The sequence below is a fragment of the Ursus maritimus genome, unplaced genomic scaffold (assembly GCF_017311325.1).
Source record: "Ursus maritimus isolate PB19 unplaced genomic scaffold, ASM1731132v1 scaffold_28, whole genome shotgun sequence".
Taxonomy (NCBI): domain Eukaryota; kingdom Metazoa; phylum Chordata; class Mammalia; order Carnivora; family Ursidae; genus Ursus; species Ursus maritimus.
Window position 1 is genome coordinate 94,149 of NW_024425341.1, and position 16,999 is coordinate 111,147.

Genomic DNA, 16,999 nt, shown 5'->3' on the forward strand with positions numbered 1-16,999 from the left:
CCATGTCAGTTAGTTCTGTGGCAGAGGCCACAGTCTCTGTTTATTTCCTCTGTTGGGGGTTCCTCCTACTTGTCATTCTGATGAGGTGTGGTTGTGGGCATGTACAGAGTCTAAATTATTAACCAGGACCCAAGCAAATGCACCTATTTTTAAGGGACTTCAGGAATGTGGGCTTCTTGGTCTTCCAGCCTGCCTTCTGGGGGTGGTTCCTGCTGTGCTGATACTCAGGCAACCCTATTTGGGCAGAATGCCCCTGACCCCATTGGGGGGGTATGGGCTCAGTGGGAACTGTTTTTTTGTGGCTTTTGTTCTCTGGTGGCTTTCCCTGGTGGCTTTCCATGTCTCTTCTGAGAATCAGAGCAGAAGTGGCCGTATCCAAACTCCATCTCAGAACACAGAGGCCACAGTCTGCTCTTCACTGAGCTCTCTGGGCCACACTGACTCCGTTTCTGTCTATTGTGCTAAAAATCCAGTGTCCTGGGTTGTGCACTCCATGGCTGCTCTCCCAGTCCTTGGTCCCAGGGCCAGGCACATCTCCACCCTTTGTGCTTCTAAAACCACCAGCCCCCCCCNNNCCCGCAGTTTGCACCCATGCTCCCTAGCTCCATTTTTCAGTCTGGGGGACAGTGTTCTAAAGACCTTTCCCGCTGCTACCAGTCTGCAAGTTTGTGCCCTGTCCCCAGAACAGGAGGTCTTTGCCTTCCTGGTGCAAATTCATGGATGCTCCCTTCCTCTTCTGTTTATCTTCTGATATCTGCCTGCAGACTCTTAGCTCCCCACCTCGAGACCAACTACCAGGGAAGTTCTGTTTGTAGAGATCCAGATACATCTTCTTACATCTCAGACTGATTTTATGGGTGTTCAAAATGGTCTGGTAGATATCCAGCTCAATTCAAGGGACTGGTTGATATAGGGTCCCCTACTTCTCTTCCATCTTTCCCCCCAAGAGTAATATATTGATTTCTATTTTGTTTTATTTCCCTTAGGGGATCATGGACATTGAAGCATATTTTGAAAGAATTGGATATAGGAACTCTAGGAAGAAATTGGACTTGGAAACATTAACTGACATTCTTCAGCACCAGATCAGAGCCATTCCCTTTGAGAACCTTAACATCCATTGTGGGGAAGCCATGGAATTGGGCTTGGAAGTGATTTTTGATCAAATTGTGAGAAAGAACCGTGGTGGGTGGTGTCTCCAGGTCAATCATCTTCTGTACTGGGCTCTGACCACAATCGGTTTTGAGACCACAATGTTGGGAGGGTATGTTTACAGTACTCCAGCCAACAAATATAGCAATGCTATGATCCACCTTCTTCTAAAGGTGACTACTGATGGCAGGAATTACATAGTGGATGCTGGGTTTGGACGTTCTTACCAAATGTGGCAGCCTCTGGAGTTAATTTCTGGGAAGGATCAACCACAGGTGCCTTGCATCTTCCACTTGACAGAAGACAAAGGAATCTGGTACTTGGACCAAATCAGAAGAGAGCAGTACATTCCAAACCAAGAATTTCTTAATTCTGATCTCCTGGAAAAGAACAAATACCGAAAAATATACTCCTTCACTCTTGAACCTCGAACAATTGAAGATTTTGAGTCTGTGAATACATACCTTCAGATATCTCCAACATCTGTGTTTACAAGCAAGTCATTCTGTTCCTTGCAGACCTCTGAAGGGGTTCACTGTTTAGTGGGCTGCACCCTTACCTATAGGAAATTCAATTTTAAGGGCAATATGGATTTGATAGAGTTTAAGATACTGAATGAGGAAGAAGTAGAAAAAAATCTGAAAAATATATTTAATATTTCCTTGGAGAGAAAGCTTGTGCCCAAACATGGTGATCAATTTTTCACCATTTAGTATAAGGAGTAAAAATGGTCTGCAGTATTACTTCATGTACTGAAATTTTTATCATAAAAAATTTTAAAACATATATTAGAGACAATAAAATTGTAAATGTCTGTATCATCCAATTTATCAATTATCAATTACCATATTTCCCCAATACTCACACATTACACTGAGGAAAATTTTACCTTAAAAATATCAACATTTAACATTACAAAGCTGTAGTCATGAAGACAGTATGTTACTGACAAAAAAACAGACTCATAGATCAATGAAACAGAATAGAGAACCCAGAAATGGATCCACAACTATATGGTCAACTAATCTTCAATAGAGCAAGAAAGAATATCCAATGGAAAAAAAGACAGTCCCTTCAACAAGTGGTGTTGGGAAAACTGGACAGCCACATGCACAAATGAAACTTGACCACTTTCTTAGACCAAAATCAATTCAAAATAAATAAATTCAAAGACTTAAATGTGAGACAGTAAACCATCAAAATCCTAGAGGGGAACACAGGCAGCAACTTCTTTGACCTTGGCTGCAGCAACTTCTTACTAGACTCGTCACCAGAGGCAAGGGAAACAAAAGCAAAAATGAACTATTGGGACTTCATAAAAATAAAAATCTTCTGCACAGTGAAGAAAAATAGCAATAAAACTAAAAGGCAGCCCATGGAATGGGAGAAGATATTTGCAAATGACATAGAGACAGGGTAGGTGTCATAATCTATAAAGAATTTATCAAACTCAACATCCTCCAAAATAAATAATCCAGTTAATAAATATGTGGAAGACATGAATAGACACTTCTCCAAAGAAGACATACAAATGGCTAACAGACACATGAAAAAAATGCTCAACATCACTCATCATCAGGGAAATAAAAATCAAAACTACAGTGAGATTCCACCTCACTTATCAGAATGGCTAAAATCAACAACAAAGAAAGAACAAGTGTTGGTGAGGATATGAAGAAAGGGGAACCCTCTTGCACTGTTGGTGGGAATGAAAACTGGAGGTTCCTCAAAAAGTTCCTCAGAAAGTTGAAAATAGAACTCCCTACAATCCAGCAATTGCACTCTTAGGTATTTACCAAAAAGATACAAAAATACAGATTCAAAGGGGGTACATGCACCCTGATGTTTATAGCAACATTATCAATGATAGCCAAACTATGGAGAGGGCCCAAATGTCCATCAAAGAAGAGGTGGTATATATATATACACAATGGAATATTAGCCATCAAAAAGAATGAAATCTTGCCATTTGCAATAATGTAGATAGAACTAGAGTATATTACGGCACATGAAATAAGTCAGAGAAAGACAAATACCTTATGGTCTCACTCATATGTGGAATTTAAGAAAGAAAACAGATGAACATGTGGGACATGGAAGAAGAAGAAAAAGAGAGAGGGAAACAAGCCATAAGTGACTCTTACCAATAGAGAACAAACTAGGGTTGATTGAGGGTTGTGGGTAGTGGATGGGCCAGATGGATGATTTGTATTAAAGAAGGCACTTGTTGAAGATGACTGGATTAAGAAGTTGTGGTCCATATATACAATGGAATATTACTCAGCAATCAGAAAGAACGAGTTCTCAACATTTGCTACAATATGGACGGCACTGGAGGAAATAATGCTAAGTGAAATAAGTCAAGCAGAGAAAGACAACTATCATATGATTTCTCGCATCTATGGAACATAAGAACTAGAATGATCAGTAGGGGAAGAAAGGGATAAAGAAAGGGGGGGTAATCAGAAGGGGGAATGAAACATGAGAGACTATGGACTATGAGAAACAAACTGAGGGCTACAGAGGGGAGGGGCGTGGGGGAATGGGATAGGCCGGTGATGGGTAGTAAGGAGGGCACATATTGCATGGTGCACTGGGTGTTATACACAACTAATGAATCATCGAGCCTTACATCGAAAACCGGGGATGTACTGTATGGTGACTAACATAATATAATAAAAAATCATTATTAAAAAAATAAATAAATAAAAAATTAACCCCCCCCAAAAAAAGAAATCAGTTCATTTCTATACACGAATAATAAGACTCAATATGCAAGTAGTTGGAATGACCAGCAAGACAGAGTACAAGATAAGAAAAACCTTTCAGACATTACAACCTGGGACCACCAGGGGCAATCTTTAGACAAGATGAAAACCAGCCCTGCCGGCCACTTCTTCAGGATCCTCTCAGATTAATGGACACTGAAGTTGCTATTGCTTTTTTTTTTTTTTTTTGAGGCTGCTCTCCATTCTTTTCAGCTCCTTAGAAATTAAGAGGAAGCCAAGTAGGCACAAAAACAGATATATTGTCTGTGAGCTCGAGGTCCTTATCGATGTGAGGAACAGTTTTAGTTCAAAAAGTCTTGTTTTGGCTGAGATAGGAAGATGGCGGAGGAGTAGGGGACCCCTTTTTTTGCCAGTCCCTAGTAGAGTTGGATAGGTACCAGACCAGGCTGAACATCCATGGAATCAGCCTGAGACGCAGGAAGATACATCTGGATCTCTACAAACGAACATCTCCAGCGCTGAGTATTGAGGTATGAAGCGGGGAGCTGTGAAGCCGTGCACAGATATCGGAAGATAAAGAGAAGGAGGATGGAGCCACCGCATTCGGGCGCCAGGGGAGCGGGCAGACTCAAGGACCGGCAACCACGAGAGAACTGACTGGGACTGTGAGTGGGGAGCACGCACCATCAGACTTTTCACGGAGCTCCAGTATGCTCACTGGAACCAGACTGAGACCGGGAGCTCCGGGATCACACGGGGGCGGCTGGCAGTTGCTGGTGTTAGAAACACGAAGGACAGAGACATAACGGCCCTGGAAGTGAGGGCTGGTACGCCAGGTGTGGGGCACACATCCTGGGATGCTGCACGGTTGAACAGCACCAACAGAAACAGAGTTAACGTGGCCAGAACATCAGTGGAGAACGGTCCGCAATCCATCTGTTCTGAGACAGAGGCTGAGATTTGGCCACTGCTGCTCTGACTCTCAGAAGAGGCACAGCAAAACACCAGGGAAAGCCACCAGAGAACAAAAGCCTGGAAATACCGGCTCACAGTGTGCCCATTCCCATGCCCCCTTGCAGGGGACACGGAGACTACCCAAACAGGGTTGCATGAGTATCAGCGTGGCAGGCCCCTCCCCCAGAAGGCAGGCTGAAAACACAAGAAGCCCACATCCCTAAGATCCCTACAAAAAACAGTGCGCACTGCCAGGGTCCTGGTCAATAATCTGGGCTCTGGACAACCCTGCAAACTCTCCTCATCAGAATGACGAGAAGCAGAAATCCCCCCCAGCAAAGAAAAGACAATGAGTCTGTGGCTTCTGCCACAGAACTAATGGATATGGATATAACCAAATTATGAGAAATGGAATTCAGAGTAACAATGGTCAAGATGATGTGTAGACTTGAAAAAGGTATTAACGAAAATGGTAATGAGAATGTAGAATCTCTAAGGGTGGAAATGAGAGCGAATCTGGCAGAAATTAAAAATTCAATGAGCCAAATGCAGTCAAAACTAGAGGCTCTGATGGCCGGGGTCACTGAGGCAGAAGAACGTATTAGCGAATTGGAGGATGGGTTAGTAGAAGAAAAAACGAAAATAGAATCTGGACTTAAAAAAATCCAGGCCCACGAATGTAAGTTATGGGTGATAACTGACTCACTGAAACAATCCAATGTCAGAATCATCGGTATCCTTGAGGGGTTTTAGTAAAACAGAGGTCTAGAAGAGATATTTGAACAAATTGTAGCTAAAAACTTCCCTAATCTAGCAAGGGAAACAAACATTAGTGGCGAAGAAGCAGAGAGGACCCCTCCGAAGCACAACCATGACAAACCTATGCCACGTCATGTATAGTGCAATTCGCAAATATTAGATCCAAGGATACAGTATTGAAAGCAGCCAGGGCAAAGACATCTCTCACGTACCAAGGCAAAGGTATCAGAATTACGTCAGACCTGTCTACGCAGACCTGGAATGAGAGAAAGGGTTGGGGGGGGCATTTTTAAAGCTCTTTCAGAGAAAAACATGCAGCCAAGTATCCTTTATCCAGCAAGGCTGTCATTCAGAATTGATGGGGAAATAAAGACCTTCTAGCATCGCCAGTCTTTGACCAATTTCATAACCATGAAACCAGACCTACAGGAGGTATTAAGGGGGGTTCTATAAAGGTAAAAAGGCCCCAAAAGTGATACAGAACAGAAAGTCACAATCTATAGAAACAAAGACTTTCCTGGAAACATGGCATCATTAAAATCATATCTCTCAATATTCAGTCTCAATGTAAATGGCCTAAATGCTCCCATAAAAAGCCACAGGGTTGTAGATTGGATATAAAGACATGAACCATCCATTTGCTGTCTACAAGAGACTCATTTGAACCCAAAGATACATTCAGACTGAAAGTAAAGGGATGGAATACCGTCTTTCACGGAAATGGACCTCAAAAGAAAGCTGGGGTAGCAATTCTTATATCAGATAGATTGGATTTTAAACTAAAGACTATAGTGAGAGACACAGAAGGGCACTATATTATTCTTAAAGGATGTATCCAACAAGTGGATATGACAATTATAAATATCTATGCCCCCAACAAGGGAGCAGCAAGATACACAAGCCAACTCTTAAACAGAATAAAAAGACATATAGATAAAAATATGTTAATAGTAGGGGACCTCAACACCCCACTATCAGAAATAGACAGAACACCCTGGCAAAAACTCAGTAAAGGAACAAAGGCTTTGAATGCCATACTCAACGAGTTGGACCTCATAGATATATATAGAACACTACACCCCAGAACCAAAGAATACTCATTCTATTCTAATGCCCATGGAACCCTCTTAAGAATGCACTATGTTCTGGGACACAAAACAGTTCTCAACCGATACCAAAAGACTGAAATTATTCCCTGCATATTCTCAGACCACAACGCTTTGAAATTGGAATTCAACCACAAGGAAAAATTTGGAAGAAACTCAAAACCTTTGAGACTAAGAACCATCCTGTTCAGGAATGATTCGATAAACCAGGAAATCAAAAAACAATTTAAACAATTTATGGAGACCAACGAGAATGAAAACACAACGGTCCAAAACCTATGGGATACTGCAAAGGCAGTCCTAAGGGAAAAATACATAGCCATCCAAGCCTCACTCAAAAGAATAGAAAAATCTAAAATGCAGTTTTTATATTCTTACCTCAAGAAGCTGGAACAGCAACAAAGGGACAGGCCTAATCCTTGAAAGAGGAAGCTGTTGACCAAGATTAGAGCAGAAATCAATGAATTAGAAACCAGGAGTAGAGCGGAGCAGATCAATACAACAAGAAGCTTTGAGAGAATTAATAAAATTGACAGACCACTGGCAAGACTTATCCAAAAAAATAGAGATAGGACCCAAATTAATAAAATTATGAATGAAAAAGGAGAGGTCACAACCAACACCAATGAAATTGGAAGGATTATTAGAAACTTATATCAACAGCTTTATGCCAATAAAATAAGGAATCTGGAAGAGATGGAGGCCTTCCTGGAAACTTATAAACTACCAACACAGAAACAGGAAGAAATTGATTTTTTTAAACAGGAAAATTAATTATGAAGATATTGAAGCAGTGATAAAAAAACCATCCAAAAAATAAAACTCCAGGACTGGACAGTTTTCCTGGGGAATTCTACCAAACATTCAAAGAAGAAATAATACCTATTCTCCTAAAGCTATTTCAAAAAATAGAAACAGAAGGAAAGCTACCAAGCTCATTCTATGAGGCCAATATTACCTTGATCCCCAAACCAAAGACCCCATCAAAAAGGAGAATTACAGACCAATTTCCCTAATGAATATGGATGCCAAAATTCTCAACAAGATGCTTGCTAACAGATTCTAAAAGTACATTAAAAGGATTACCTCTCATGACCAGGTGGGATTCATCCCTGGATGCAGGGGTGTTAAAAAAATTCGCAAATCTATCAGTGTCTTACATTTTATCCAGAAACAAAAATTCAGAAATCATATGATTCTCTCAATAGATGCAGAAAAAGCATTTGACAAAATAGAGCATCCTTTCCTAATTAAAACCCTTCAGAGTATAGGAATAGATGATACACATCTCAAGATCATAAAAGCCATCTATGAAACACCTACATCAAATATTATTCTCAACAGGGAAAAGCTGGAAGCGTTTCCCTTAAGATCAGGAACACGACAAGGATGCCCACTCTCACCACTATTATTCAACATAGTACTAGAAGGCCTTGCAACAGCAATCAGGCAACAAAAAGGGATAAAAGGTATCCAAATCGGCAAAGAAGAAGTCAAACTGTCCCTCTTCACAGATGACATGATACTCTATATGGAAAACCCAAAAGAATCCACTCCCAAACTACTAGAAGTTATAGAGCAATTCATTAATGTGGTGGGATACAAAATCAATGCTCAGAAATCACTTCCATTTCTATACATGAATAATGAGACCGAGGAAAGAGAAATTAGGGAATCCATCCCATTGAAAATAGCACCAAAAATCATACGTTACCTTGGAATTAACTTAACCAGAGACGTAAAGGACCTATATCCTAGAAACTATAAATCACTCTTGAAAGACATTGAGGAAGACACAAAAAGATGGAAAAATATTCCATGCTCATGGATCAGAAGAATTAACATAGTTAAAATGTCCATGCTACCCAGAGCAATCTACACTTTCAATGCTATCCCGATCAAAATACCGACGACATTTCTCAAGGAACTGGAATAAATAGTCCTTAAATTTGTATGGAACCAAAAAGGCCCTGAATTGCCAAGGAGCTGTTGAAAAGGAAAAACAAAGCTGGGGGCATCACAATGCCGGATTTCAACCTGTACTACAAAGCTGTGATCACAAAGACAGCATGGTACTGGCACAAAAACAGACACATAAACCAATGGAACAGAATAGAGAACCCAGAAATGGACCCTCGGATCTTTGGGCAGCTAATATTTGATAAAGCAGGAAAAAACATCCAGTGGAAAAAAGACAGTCTCTTCACTAAATAGTGCTGGGAATATTGGACAGCTACATGCAAAAGAATGAAACTTGACCACTCTCTCACACCATACACAAAGATAAACTCCAAATGGATGAAAGACCTCGATGTGAGACAGGAATCCATCAAAATCCTAGAGGAGAGCAAATGCAGCAATCTCTACGACATCGGCCTCAGCAACATTTTTCATGACACATCTCTAAAGGCAAGAGAAACAAAAGATAAAATGAAATTGTGGGACTTCATCAAGATAAAAAGCTTCTGCACAGCCAAGGAAACAGTCAAAAAAAAACTAAGAGGCAGGCCACCGAATGGGAGAAAATATTTGCAAATGATGCCACAGATAAAAGACTGGTATCCAAGATCTACAAAGAAATTCTCAACCTCAATACATGAGAAACAAATAAACAAATCATAAAATGGGCAGAAGATATGAACAGACTCTTTTCCAATGAAGACATACAAATGGCTAACAGACACATGAAGAAATGTTCAAAGTCATTAGCCATCAGGGAAATTCAAATCAAAACCAGACTTAAGATACCACCTTATGCCAGTTATAATGGCAAAAATTGACAAGGCAGGAAAGACCAATTGTTGGAGAGTATGTGGAAAAAGGGTATCCCTCCTACATTGTTGGTGGGAATGCAAGTTGATACAGCCACTCTGGAAAACAGTGTGGTGGTCCCTTAAAATGTTAAAAATTGAGCTACCCTATAAGCCAGCCATTACACTACTGGGTATTTACCCCAAAGATACAGACGTAGTGAAGAGAAGGGCCATATGCATCCCAATGTTCATAGCAGCATTGTCCACAATAGCTAAATCGTGGAAGGAGCCGAGATGCCTTTCAACAGATGACTGGATTAAGAAGAAATGGTCCATATATACAATGGAATATTACTCAGCTATCAGAAAGAACAATTTCTCAACATTTGCTGCAACATGGACGGCACTGGAGGAGATAATGCTAAGAGAAATAAGTCAAGCAGAGAAAGACAATTATCATATGGTTTTTCTCATCTTTGGAACATAAGAACTAGGAAGATTTGTAGGTGAAGAAAGGGATAAAGAAAGGGGGGGTAATCAGAAGGGGGAATGAAGCATGAGAGACTATGGACTCTGAGAAAGAAACTGAGGGCTTCAGAGGGGAGGGAGGTGGGAAAATGGGATAGGCTGGTGATGGGTAGTAAGGAGGGCACGTACTGCATGGTGCACTGGGTGTTATACGCAACTAATGAGTCATCGAAATTTACATAAAAAACCAGGGATGTACTGTATGGTGAATAACATAATATAATAAAAATATTATTATGGAAAAAAATAGAAATGGAAGGGAAACTTCCAAACTCATTCTATGAGGCCAGCATTACCTTGATCCCAAAACCATAGACCCCACCAAAAAGGAGAGTTACAGACCAGTATCCTTGATGAACATGGATGCCCAAATTCTCACCAAAATACTAGCTGATAGGATCCAACAGTACATTCAACAAATTATTCATCCCAACCAAGTGGGATTTATTCCTGAGAAGCAAGGTGTTTCAACATTCACAAGTCAATCAACTTCATACACCACTTTCATAACAGAAAGGACAAGAACCATATGATTCTCTCAATTGATGCAGAAAAAGCATTTGACAAAATAGAGTATCCTTTCTTGATTAGAACTCTGCACAATGTAGGGATAAAAGGAACACACTTCAAGATCATAAAAGCTATCTCCAAAATCCCACAGAGAATATAATTCTCAAGGTGGAAAAACTGAGAGCTTTTTCCCTAAGGTTAGGAACATGACACAGATGTCCACTGTCACCACTGTTCTACGTAATACTAGAAGTCCTAGGGTCAAAATCAGACAACAAAAGGAAATAAAAAGCATCCAAGGAAGCAAAGAAGTCAAACTCTCAGTCTTCACAGATGACATGATACTTTATGTGGAAACCTCAAAAGACTCCATCCCAAAATTGCTAGAACTCATACAGGAATTCAGCAACATGGCAGGATACAAAATCAATACACAGAAATCTGTTGCATTTCTCTACACTAACAATGTGACTGAAGAAAGAGAAAATAAGGAATCGATCCCATTTACGATTGCAGTAAAACCCTTAAGATACTTAGGAATAAATCTAACCACTGAGGTAAATGACTTTTACTCTAAAAACTGAACACTTACGAATGAATTTGTGGAAGACACAAAGAAATGGGAAAACATCCCGTGCTCATTGATTGAAAGAATATGTATTATTAAAATGTCTATGCTTTCCCAAGCAATCTACACATTCAATGCAATCCCTATCAAAATACCATTAATATTTTTCATGGAGTTGGAACAAACAATCCTAAAGTTTGTATGCAACCAGAAAAGACCCTGAAATGCCAAAGGAATTTTGGAAAAGAAACCAAAGCTGGGGGTATCACAATGCAAGACTTCAAGCTATATTACAAAGTGGTGATCACCAAGACAGTATGGTACTGGCACAAATGCAGACACATAAACTGATGGAACAGCATAGAGAACTCAGAAATAGACCCTCAACTCTATGGTCAACTAATCTTTGAAAAGCAGGAAAGAATATCCAAGGGGGAAAAAGACAGTCTCTTCAATAAATGGTGTTGGAAACATTGGACCACCATACCTATAATGAAACTGGACCATTTTCTTACACCATACACAAAGATGAACACAAAATGGATGAAAGACCTGAATGTGAGACAGGAACTCATCAAAATCCTAGAGAACACAGGCAGCAACGTCTTCAACCTCTGCCCCAGCAATTTTTTTGGAAAACATGTCTCCAAAGGCAAGGGAAATAAAACAAAAATGAACTATTAGGACTTCATCCAGATAAAAAACTTTTGCACAGCAAAGGAAACAGTCAACAAAACTAAAAGGCAACCTGTGGAATGGAAGAAGATATTTCCAAATGACATATCAGATAAAGGTCTGGTATCCAAGATCTGTAAAGAACTTAGCAAACTCAACACCCCAAAAAAGAAATAATCCAGTCATGAAATGGGCAGAAGATATGAACACATACTTCTCCAAAGAAGAGATAGCACATGGCCAAAAGACACATGAAAAAATGCTCCACATCAGTGAGAATCAGGGAAATACAAATCAAAACCACAATGTGATACCACCCCACACCAGTTGGAATGGCTAAAATGAATAACTCAGGAAACAATATATGTTGGCGAGGATGCAGAGAAAGGGGAACACTCTTACATTGTTGTTGGAAATGCAAACTGGTGCAGCCACTTTGGAAAACAGTATGGAGTTTCCTCAAAAAGTGAAAAATAGAACTACCGTATGTCTCAGTAACTGCACTAGTAGGTATTTATCTCAAGGTTGCAAACATAGTGATTCAAAGGGGCACATGCACCCCAATGTTTCTAGCAGGAATGTTCACAAGAGCCAAATTATGGAAAGAGCCCAGATGTCTATCAACAAATGAATGGATATAGAAGTGGCATATATACACAATGGAATATTACTCAGCTATTAAAAAGAATGAAATCTTGTCATTTGCAATGATGTGGAAGAAACTAGCACGTGTTATGCTAAGCAAAATAAGTCAGTCAGAAAAGACAAATACCCTATGATTTCATTCATATGTGGAATTTAAGAAACAAAATAGATGTACATAAGGTAAGGGAAGGAAGAATAAAATAAGATAAAAACAGAGAGGGAGTTTCATAAGAGACTCTTTTTTTAAAATGTTTTTATTTAAATTTAATTAATTAACATATAAGGGATTATTAGTTTCAGAAGTAGAGGTCAGTGATTCATCAGTCTTATTTAACACCCAGTACTCATTACACCACATGCCCTCCTTAAAGTCCATCACCCAGTTACCCCACCCCCACCCCCCCTTCAGCAACTCTCACTTTGTTTCCTATGATTAAGACTCTTAACAATAGGAAACAAACTAAGGGTTGCTGGAGGGAGGTGTGTGGGGGATGAGGTAATTGATTGGGTTTGTATACAATTGATATATCACTAAATTCTAAACCTTTAACTACCAATACACTATATAGTAACTAAATTGGATTTAAATTTTAAAAAATTTTAAAAGATAAAAAGAAGTAAAAAGAAAAACAAAGCTGGAGGCATCATAATTCCAGACTTCAAGTTATATTACAAAGCTTATAGTGGTCAAAACAACATGATACTGGTACAAAAATACACACATAGATCAATAGAACAGAGTAGAAAAACCAGAAATGAACCAACAACTATATGGTCAATTAATCTTCGACAAAGCAGGAAAGAATATCCAATAAATAAAAGACAGTCTCTTTAACAACTGGTATTGGGAAAACTGGACAGCCACATGAAAATGAATGAAACTGGACCACCTACACCATACAGAGAAATAAATCAAAATGGATTAAAGACCTAAATTTTTTACCCCAAACCATAAATATCCTAGAAGGAGGACCATCAGTAATTTATATTGGCTGTAGCAACATTTTTCTACATATGTCTTATGAAGCAAGGGAAACAAAAGCAAAAATAAACACTTAGGACTACATCAAAATTAGAAGACTTTCTAAAGCACAGGAAACAATCAACAAACTAAAAGGCAACCTACGGAATGGGAGAAGATATTTGAGAATAACATATCCAATAAAGGGTTAGTTTCCAAAAATATAAAGAAGTTATACAATTCCACACCCAAAAGATAAATAATCCAATTAAAAAATAGGCAGAGGATGTGAACACACATTTTTTTCAAAGACATAGGATGGCCAATAGACAGATGAAAACATGCTCAACATCAGTCATCATCAGGGAAACACAAATCAAAACTACAATGAGATATCACCTTATACCTGTCAGATTGCTTAAAATCAACAATATGAGAAACAACAGATGTTGGGGAGGATATGGAGCTAGGAAAACCCTCTTATACTATTGGTAGGAATGCTAACTGTTCCAACCACTCTGGAAAACAGTCCGGAGGTTCCGCACAATGTTAAAAATAGAACTATCCCTATTGAAATTATTCCCTGCACATTCTCAGACCACAATGCTCTGAAATTGGAACTCAACCACAAGGAGAAATTTGGAAGAAACTCAAACACTTGGAGACTAAGAACTATCCTGCTCAGGAATGACTCGGTAAACCAGGAAATCAAAAATCAAATTAAACAATTTATGGAGACCAACGAGAATGAAAACACAACGGTCCAAAACCTATGGGATACTGCAAAGGCAGTCCTAAGGGGAAAATACATAGCCATCCAAGCCTCACTCAAAAGAATAGAAAAATCTAAAACGAAGTTTTTATATTCTCGCCTCAAGAAGCTGGAACAGCAACAGAGAGACAGGCTTAATCCATGCACGAGGAATCAGCTGACCAAGATTAGACCAGAAATCAATGAATTAGAAACCAGGAAACAGTAGAGCAGATCAACAGAAGCTGGTTCTTTGAGAGAATCAATAAAATTGACAGACCGCTGGCAAGACTTATCCAAAAGAATAGGGAAAGTACCCAAATTAATAAAATTATGAATGAAAAAGGAAAGGTCACAACAAACACCAATGAAATTGGAAGGATTATTAGAAACTTTTATCAAGAGCTATATGCCAATAAATTAAGGAATCTGGAAGAGATGGAGGCCTTCCTGGAAACCGATAAAGTACCAAGACTGAAACAGGAAGAAATTGATTTTTTTCACAGGACAATTAATTATGGAGAGATTGAGTCAGTGATAAACAACATTCCAAAGAGCAAAACTCCAGGCCCAGACGGTTTTCCTGGGGAATTCTACCAAACATTCGAAGAAGAAATAATACCTATTCTCCTAAAGCTATTTCAAAAAATAGAAACAGAAGGAAAGCTACCAAACTCATTCTATGAGGCCAATATTACCTTGATCCCCAAACCAGGCAAAGACCCCATCAAAAAGGAGAATTACAGACCGATTTCTCTAATGAATACGGATGCCAAAATCCTCAACAAGATCCTGGCTAATAGAATCCAAGAGTACATTAAAAGGATTATCCATCATGATCAAGTGGGATTCATCCCTGGGATGCAAGCATGGTTCAACATTCACAAATCGATCAGCATGATACATCATACCAACCAGAAAAGACTCAGGAACGATTTGATCCTATCAATTGATGCAGAAAAAGCATTTGACAAAATAAAGCATCGTTTCCTGATTAAAACCATTCAGAGTGTAGGGATAGAGGGTACATTCCTCAATCTCATAAAAACCGTCTATGAAGATCCTACAGCAAATATCATTCTCAATGGGGAAAAGTTGGAAGCCTTTCCCCTAAGATCAGGAAGACGACAAGGATGCCCACTGTTGCCATTATTACTGACCATAGTACTAGAAGTCCTTGCAACAGCAATCAGGCAACAAAAAGGGATAAAAGGTATCTTAATTGGCAAAAAAGCAGTCAAACTGTCTCTCTTCACAGATGACATGGTACTCTATATGGAAAACCCAAAAGAATCTGCTCCCAAACTATTACAACTTATAGAGCAATTCAGTAATGTGGCGGGATACAAAATCAATGCTCAGAAATCACTTCCATTTCTATACACGAATAATGAGACTGAAGAAAGAGAAATTAGGGAATCCATCCCATTTACAATAGCACCAAAAACCATATGTTATCTCAGAATTAACTTCACTAGAGACGTAAAGGATCTATATTCTAGAAACTATAAATCACTCTTGAAAGACATTGAGGAAGACACAAAAAGATGGAAAAATATTCCATACTCATGGATTGGAAGAATTAACATAGTTAAAATGTCCATGCTACCCAGAGCAATCTACACTTTCAATGCTATCCTGATCAAAATACCAAGGACATTTTTCAAAGAACTGGAACAAATAGTCCTTAAATTTGTATGGAAACAGAAAGGGACCTGAATTGCCAAGGATTTGTTGAAAAGGAAAAACAAAGCTGGGGGCATCACAATGCCGGATTTCAAACTGTACTACAAGGCTATGATCACAAAGACAGCATGGTACTGGCACAAAAACAGACACATAAACCAATGGAACAGAATAGAGAACCCAGAAATGGACCCTCGGATCTTTGGGCAACTAATCTTTGATAAAGCAGGAAAAAACATCCAGTAGAAAAAAGATAGTCTCTTCACAAAATGGTGCCTGGAAAATTGGACAGCTACATGCAAAAGAATGAAACTTGACCACTCTCTCACACCATACACAAAAATAAATTCCAAATGGATGAAAGACCTCAATGTGAGACAGGAATCCATCAAAATCCTAGAGGAGAACATAGGCAGCAATCTCTACGATATCGGCCAAAGCAACATTTTCATGACACATCTCCAAAGGCAAGAGAAACAAAAGATAAAATGAACGTGTGGGACTTCATCAAGATAAAAAGCTTCTGCACAGCCAAGAAAACAGTCAAAAAAAACTAAGAGGCAGCCCACGGAATGGGAGAACATATTTGCAAATGACGCCACAGATAAAGGACTGGTATCCAAGATCTACAAAGAACTTCTCAAACTCAATAAGTGAGAAACAAATAAACAAATCATAAAATGGGCAGAAGATATGACAGACACTTTTCCAATGATGACATACAAATGGCTAACAGACACATGAAAAAGTGTTCAAAATCATTAGCCATCAGGGAAATTCAAATCAAAACCACACTGAGATACCACCTTACGCCAGTTAGAATGGCAAAAAGTGACAAGGCAAGAAACAACAATTGTTGGAGAGGATGTGGAGAAAGGGGATCCCTCCTACATTGTTGGTGGGAATGCAAGTTGGTAGAGCCACTCTGGAAAACAGTGTGGTGGTCCCTTAAAAAGTAAAAAATTGAGCTACCGTATGACCCAGCCATTGCACTACTTGTATTTACCCCAAAGATACAGACGTAGTGAAGAGAAGGGCCATATGCACCCCAATGTTCATAGCAGCATTATCCACAATAGCTAAGTCGTGGAAGGAGCTGCAATGCCCCTCTACAGATGACTGGATTAAGAAGTTGTGGTCCATATATACAATGGAATATTACTCAGCTATCAGAAAGAACGAGTTCTCAACACATGCTCAACATGTACGGCACTGGAGGAGA

The 16,999-nt window shown here is 39.3% G+C and overlaps 1 protein-coding gene across 1 annotated transcript in view; it reads left to right on the forward strand.

Annotated features, from left to right (window-relative positions):
- The window catches only part of LOC103677031 (arylamine N-acetyltransferase 1), a 59,715-nt gene extending 57,749 nt beyond the window's left edge, over nt 1–1,966 (forward strand). The window contains exon 2 of the mRNA XM_008706260.2: nt 987–1,966. Within this exon, the coding sequence (XP_008704482.1) occupies nt 993–1,865 (873 nt within the window). The 5' untranslated portion in view covers nt 987–992 and the 3' untranslated portion in view covers nt 1,866–1,966. The remainder of the gene's footprint in view (nt 1–986) is intronic.
- The last annotated feature ends 15,033 nt before the right edge of the window (nt 1,967–16,999 follow it).